Raw genomic sequence first — 6699 nt, 5'->3', positions numbered from 1 at the left:
AATTAAAAACCTGTTTGTTTGCTTCATCGTCCAATTTAAAGTTTTGATTGCCTATTTTGTTAGTTGGATACCAGGATACTAGGATACTAGGATATTAGGATACGTACTAGGATACTTGGATACTAGCATACTAGTATACTAGGATACGTACTAGGATACTGGGATACTAGGATACTAGGATACTAGGATACTAGGATACGTACAAGGATACTTGGATACTAGGATACTAGGATACTAGGATACTAGGAAACCAGGATACCAGGATACTAGAATGCTAGGATACTAGGATACTAGGATACTAGGATACTAGGATACTAGGATGTCAGGATACTAGGATACTAGGATGCTGGGATACTATGATACTAGGATACTAGAATACTAGGATACTAGGATACTAGGATACTAGGATACTAGGGTACTAGGATACTAGGATACTAATCCGGTAATTTTGGGGGTAATTTTCAAATCAAGAAAAATTAATAAATGTTGATTGTTCCCAAAATGTGTCAATGAACAAAAATTTGACAATTTCTTCATATAATTAGATAAATCTTTCTAAATTTTTTTGTTTGGAATTTTGTTCACATGCACAATCAAGTTATTATAATTGCAATAGAAAAATTTAGTTTGTTATTTGTTTTGCACTTCAATATTTTGAAACTCAGAAAGTTTTATGAAGAATTAAATATAGATTTTAAGAGAAAACTTCATCATTGAAAGATCAAGGAAAGATCAAGGAGAGACAAAAAAAAAGATCAAGGAAAGGAAAAATGAAAGAGCAAGGAAAGGTCAAGAAAAATTATGAAAGATCAATGAATGGTCCAGATTATGAAAGATTGATCTAAAGGCAAGATCAATATAATTGTCTATGACAGGTTACGTAGTGTTCTAAAGACCTTCTTTTGTTTCAGCTTGAGATAGTTGGTGAGATCAGGATCAAACAAATCTGGAGACCGGGGTTTCTTGGGTCGCCTGTTCAGAGAATATATTTATATAATTTCAAACTTTTCAATCAGGAGGGATCAAGAACCTTTTTATTCATTTTTTCTTTAGATGATTTTGGTTTTATGACGTAAGGTTATAATTATTTTAAATAATATTATTTGAAACTCTAATACTTAAGTAATCTCTCTTAACGAATGAATATCTCTAATATCTATTAAATAAACTAAATGAATGAATATCTGTAATATCTAATGAATAAACTCTAAATGAATGAATATCTCTAATATATATGAATAAACTCTAAATGAATGAATATCTCTAATATCTAATGAATAAACTCTAAATAAATGAAATCTCTAATATCTAATCATAAACTCTATAAATGGGTTAATATCTCTAATATCTAAAGAATAATCTCTAAATGAATAAATATCTCTAAAATCTAATGAATAGCTAGATGTTGCGTGCTGTGTTTCCTTTAATCTTCTATGATGATCAACTATGCAGTAGAATATTGAAAAGGAAGTTGGTTTTATAATAATTTATATGATATATTTTATATTATATATTATATATTATACAAGCTTGGGAACCCAGCGCTGCCAAGGTTACTAAAAGTTACAATTCCGCCGTTTACCTGTACTTGAACGATTTATATGGAAACTAAATTTTCGCTAGAAAAGTCGATCCACTAAATTTATAAACTAAATTTTGAGGCAAATCGGTCCAGGGGTTCCTTCGTTATGGTCAGACAAAGAAACAGACAGACAAAAACAGATTACATCTTGATATATATAGATATTATATATTTTCAGTTTCTGTAGAACAGGAGTTGGCTCCTAGATTGAGGTTCATTGCACTTATTAATTCAACTTCAACATTTCATCTGAATCTAACAATCTGAGATTCAGTGTTTAAAATTGAATATCTAGTATTTCACTTTTTTCATTATTTGTTTTCATTAATATAAATATATTGTTCCTATAGATACCCTCTTTGCTTTCCATAACACACTGAAGCGTCTAAAAATAAAGTTTTATCTTGTTTAGTAAAATAAAATATAAGATATTTCTTTGATCTGGATTTAGGTTTTCATCCTTAAGATTTCACTCTCAAACTTATATTCGAAAATAAATATATAAATCAAACCTATGGATTTTTCAGATTTTTTGATAATAAAAAACATTCAATTGCAAAAATATTTCGTTTTCTTTCGGCTTTGATATTTTTATTTTTTATTTCTTTATTGACAAGAAATTCTTTGTAAATCTGATATTAAAAGTAAAAACAATTTTCTTAAAGAATTTTTCTTTTTATGGTTATTTCCCCCCTTTTACAGCCCCAGCAGGATGAATGCTTGAAAATAACCAATGTCAATAAATTTGAATTTTAGTTTAAAATCGCTTAAAATCTGTGTTAAAGGGACTGTAAGCGTAATTTCAAGTGATCTTCTAATATAGAGAGGTATGTCCTTTACCCTTTAAACCTTTGGCCGGACAACGATGAGGTAGATACCCTTATTTGTATAGCTGAAGATTGAGTGCAGGGATACTCGAGGTATAGTGTACTTTGTACTTTCCGTGCTAGTGTACACTCGCGCTTTTTCTTGCACTTTATTTCCCGCTATATAAATAAGAATATTTACGAAATCCTTGAAATCCTTTAAGGTTTAAAGGGTATCAATGTAAATCGGACATGCAAATCTATAAATGGAAGGTCACTTAAAACTATTCTTACAGTTCCTACAAATTGTTTACCTCATCTGAAATTTGTATTTCTAGAAACTCTAAAATCCGCTTCAACTCCTCTTCTGTATTCTTACAGAGCTGCCAATAAAAGACGACAAGCCGGGGACCTTTAAAGTTCAAGGCCCAGTCCAGGTTCATTGTCTCCCACGCTTCTCCCTTCGTCAGTACAAAATCCCGCCAAACTTTTCCATTTTCCCGCCTAAACTTGGCGTTGTTAGCGTGTCCAATATGGCCGCCCCATCTTCGGTTGAATTCTGCTAGAACACTAGAGAATGGATCTCGGACCAATAAAATTGCTTTATCAAAGTCTTTCCGGGCTTGAGAACCATACTCATGGGTTTTGACAGCTATCACAGATCCGTTTGATATACTTTCAGCCGGGAATCCATTTTTTAGCAGTGCATAATCCCTGTACACACTTCCAGTCAGAATACCTAAATAAGAAAATCATTCTGTTCTAATTTTATCCACATTAACCATTGATAAATAATAAAAAATATTTTGTCTTTAAAACTGTTCAACATAATATTTTTTTGGCTATTTATTAAAAAGAAAACCTTAAGAAAATGTTTTTTGTTCATATATCCTATCTTGCAAATTTTCAATTAAAAAGCTTACTCATTCTGATTTTGTTGTGGAAAACCTGCATGGATTCCAAATTCTTTAAATAATTATGGGTCTTAATAGAATAGAAACTAAAGTATCTAAATTTGAGTGCATTAACAGTTTTCTAAAAACAAGTATCTAAAGAATTAAAGCAACCTCTGTTTGTCTGTTTGTTTGGTTTTGAGTCCGATCATAGCTCATGAACCCCTTGGCTAATTTGTCTCACATTTTGATATGGAAACTCGATAGAACCACGGGATTTTTCATAAGATTGGTTTAAACGTTCTAAGTTAAGTGGGTTAACTCTTGTGTAGAAAGTTTTTTCTTGTAAAGCTGGGTTCCAAAGATAGTGTTTATATATACTTTTTTTCTGTAGTGTGTAAGCTTAACCTGTGGCCTGCTGTATAAGATACCGAAGCCACGTGTTTCCTGAACCTGGAAACGAAGCCAGAGCAACAAGAGGACCCGGAGAAGTTTTTAAACCTGGAACAAAATTAATAAATCATTTTTCTGTCATGAAAAACCCAGAATTTCCAAAACACTAAATCAACCATTTTTCTTATTGAGAGTAAAATTCAATGTTAAGTCCTGGAAATTCGGAACTTGCTGTGCAGTGTACACACTTATAATAGCCTTTAAACGCTTCGGAACGCTTATTTTTAAAAGGTTTGCTCAATAATTTTAAAGCCATGCTTTTCCTTATACTTATACTATAGAAATATTACCTAAAGGTTTGCACCAGTTTATTTTGGGAGCTTTTCTTCTTCTCATAGTTTCACTGTTGTCTAGGATATCTGGTTCATTTAACATTCTTTAACCGTTTATTCAGGGAATCATATGTTGCTTACTCTCAATGCGCTCCAATGTACAGAAAATGTCGTCTCCTTAGCATAGATAGATACAATCCGCATATGACGTCACTATATATTCCTGTACATAGGAGGATATCGAGAGTTAGCAACCTTATTATACAACCTGTGAGAGAAACAAAGAATAGATTTTAATGTGAGACTACAAGTATAAAAACACAAAAATGTTTTTAATGTGCAAGTTCTGGAACTTATGTACATCATGAAATTTATACTTTGTTAGATTGCAGTCATCCACAAAACCAGTACTCGATATCTAAAAGTGCAAATTTTTTATTTTAACTGAACTTTTAACTGAATTTTTAATTCGTAGAAAGCAGCTGAATCGTATTTTTACGATTCCTCTATGACTAAGAATTGATTTGGCATCTTAATGGTCTATATTTCTACAATCTTTGCAGACATCCAAAAGAATTAACTTAATCCTTCGGAGCACAAAATGTACAAATTTTGTGCTAGCCCTCTGTAGATTAACAATCTTAGGATTTGTATAAAGCTTATTAAGTGTATATCAAAAAATTGAAATCTGTTATATCTGTAATCATGAATATTTTTGATGCAATTTGTTACCTAGAAATGATCATTTTAGGTTAGTTCTTTAAAAAATGAGCCAACGCAAGGAAACTATTGGGAAATCATTTCCATATTGTGACCCCAGTGTATTTATTTTTTTAACAAACGGAAAACGAAAAAGAGTTAATTTTCATGTCGCAAAGGATATTATTAAATGCCAAACCAAACCCGTTCCATTTAGTGTTAGTAGGACTGAGAGAACTGAGATCAACGAATGAAGGTTTCAGAAACTGCTAATTACAATTCATGAAGAGAATCTGAGAAGCTATTGAACGGAAACCACAACGGATTTTTTTTTTATTTTGACCGTGTCCGTCCATATACCTTTCCCACAAAAAATGACTGAATTGAATGTCTATGGTTTGAAAGAATGAATGGATGAACGGATGAATGGAATGTATCCCTGTAAGTGAATGAGTTGGATGTCTATGGTTTGACAGGATGAACTCAGTCTGATCTTGCCTTCGCTCCAGTAGTCTTGCATCCATCCTATACATTCACTCGTTTAGTCCTCCTTTTTATTAGTTTATTTATATCAAAATTTATATAAAATTCATTTAATCATTCATGGATGATAAAGAGAAAGTGATGGAAATAAAGAAGGAGAAGGAAATGGAAGAGGAGAAGAATACGGAGGAGGAGGAGAAGGGTTTGTTAGTGAACCAGGAGGAGAAAATGAAGAGAAGGAGGAGACGGATGAGAAGTAGTGGAAAGAGGAGAAGAAGGAGAAGGAGGATAAGGAACAGGAGGAGGAGATGAAGGAGAAGGAGGATAAGGAGGAAAAGAAGGAAAAGAAGGAGAAGGGGGAGAAGGAGTAGAAGGAGGAGAAGGAGGAGAAAGAGAAGGAGGAGAAAGAGAAGAAGGAGGAGATGGAGGTGAAGGAGGAGAAGGAGGAGAAGGAGGAGAAGGAGGAGAAGGAGGAGAAAGACTTACTTAGTAACAGTAAGGAGGCAGGATACCATGATGTAGAAGATACAGCAAAGGCCCAGACAGAACAACTTGACTCGGAGATCCAGGATCATTCATTCACTCATCCAGGTATAAAACTTTATAGATAATTCAAATATATTTGTAGATTTGTACAAGGATAAAACTTACAAATGAAATAAAGTTGATATTGTGAGAAGACTAATGAAGCCTTCTTCTCTTGTTTAATAACACATATCCAAGAAGATCTGCCATTTTATTGCACTTTTATCTGAAAAAATCCAGTTTTAAGTTAGATGTTCAGAATGTCAGGGAAGTAATCAATCAATGTACAATTCCAATAAAGATGTAATCTTATTTAGATATTTAACTTCTTTAACAGTCACTATTTAGAAAATAACAATATATTTATCTATCTATCTATCTATATAACTATCTTTCTATCTCTCTATCTAACTATCCATTTTTCTAACTAACTAACTAAATATCTAAATATCCATGAATCTCTCCATCTATCGAACTATCTTTATATCTCTCTATCTAAATTTATATCTATCTATCTATCCATCTATCTAACTAACTAAATATTTACTATCTATCTATCTATCTATCTATCTAACTATCTATCTATCTAACTATCTATCTATTCATCTATCTAACTAACTAAATATTTTAATTTCTATCTATCTATCTATCTATCTATCTATCTATCTATTCATCTATCTATCTAACTAAATATTTTACTATCTATTTATCTATATATTTATCTATCTATCTAGATATATCCAAGGTTCTGTTCTTGAGTATACAAGAACCCTTATCTATGTTCTTGAGCCTGTATGTGTGTGTATACACTATACAGTATAGACAGGGGGAAATATATCATTAAAGTGACACTAACCAACTTTATGTCTATGCTTAAATATTATGTTTCTAAGAACTGAATAGTATCTGATTCCTTAAAAACAAATACGGAATGTTTAAAAACTTGCGAAAAAAGCTATTTCACTTTTGGACTTGGGTAAAGCCTT

At 32.0% G+C, this 6699-nt stretch overlaps 1 protein-coding gene across 2 annotated transcripts; it reads right to left on the bottom strand.

Annotated features, from left to right (window-relative positions):
• Positions 1–360: 360 nt before the first annotated feature.
• On the bottom strand, positions 361–6034 carry LOC111703192 (WSCD family member AAEL009094). Of its 2 annotated transcripts, XM_023475067.1 has the most exons (8): positions 5840–6034; positions 5675–5787; positions 5145–5230; positions 4025–4093; positions 3690–3782; positions 2703–3127; positions 1927–1967; positions 361–972 (listed from the first exon to the last, which is right to left on the bottom strand). In XM_023475067.1, the coding sequence occupies exons 2-8, from the start codon at positions 5761–5763 to the stop codon at positions 867–869; spliced, it is 909 nt and encodes a 302-aa protein (XP_023330835.1). In that variant the 5' UTR covers positions 5764–5787; positions 5840–6034; the 3' UTR covers positions 361–866. The 2 variants fall into 2 exon arrangements, with proteins under 2 accessions (XP_023330835.1, XP_023330834.1); XM_023475066.1 differs by having other exon boundaries at positions 5675–6034.
• Between the last annotated feature and the right edge of the window lie 665 nt (positions 6035–6699).

The sequence above is a fragment of the Eurytemora carolleeae genome, unplaced genomic scaffold (assembly GCF_000591075.1).
Source record: "Eurytemora carolleeae unplaced genomic scaffold, Eaff_2.0 scaffold404, whole genome shotgun sequence".
NCBI lineage: Eukaryota > Metazoa > Arthropoda > Copepoda > Calanoida > Temoridae > Eurytemora > Eurytemora carolleeae.
This window is presented reverse-complemented; position numbering and strand designations above follow the sequence as displayed.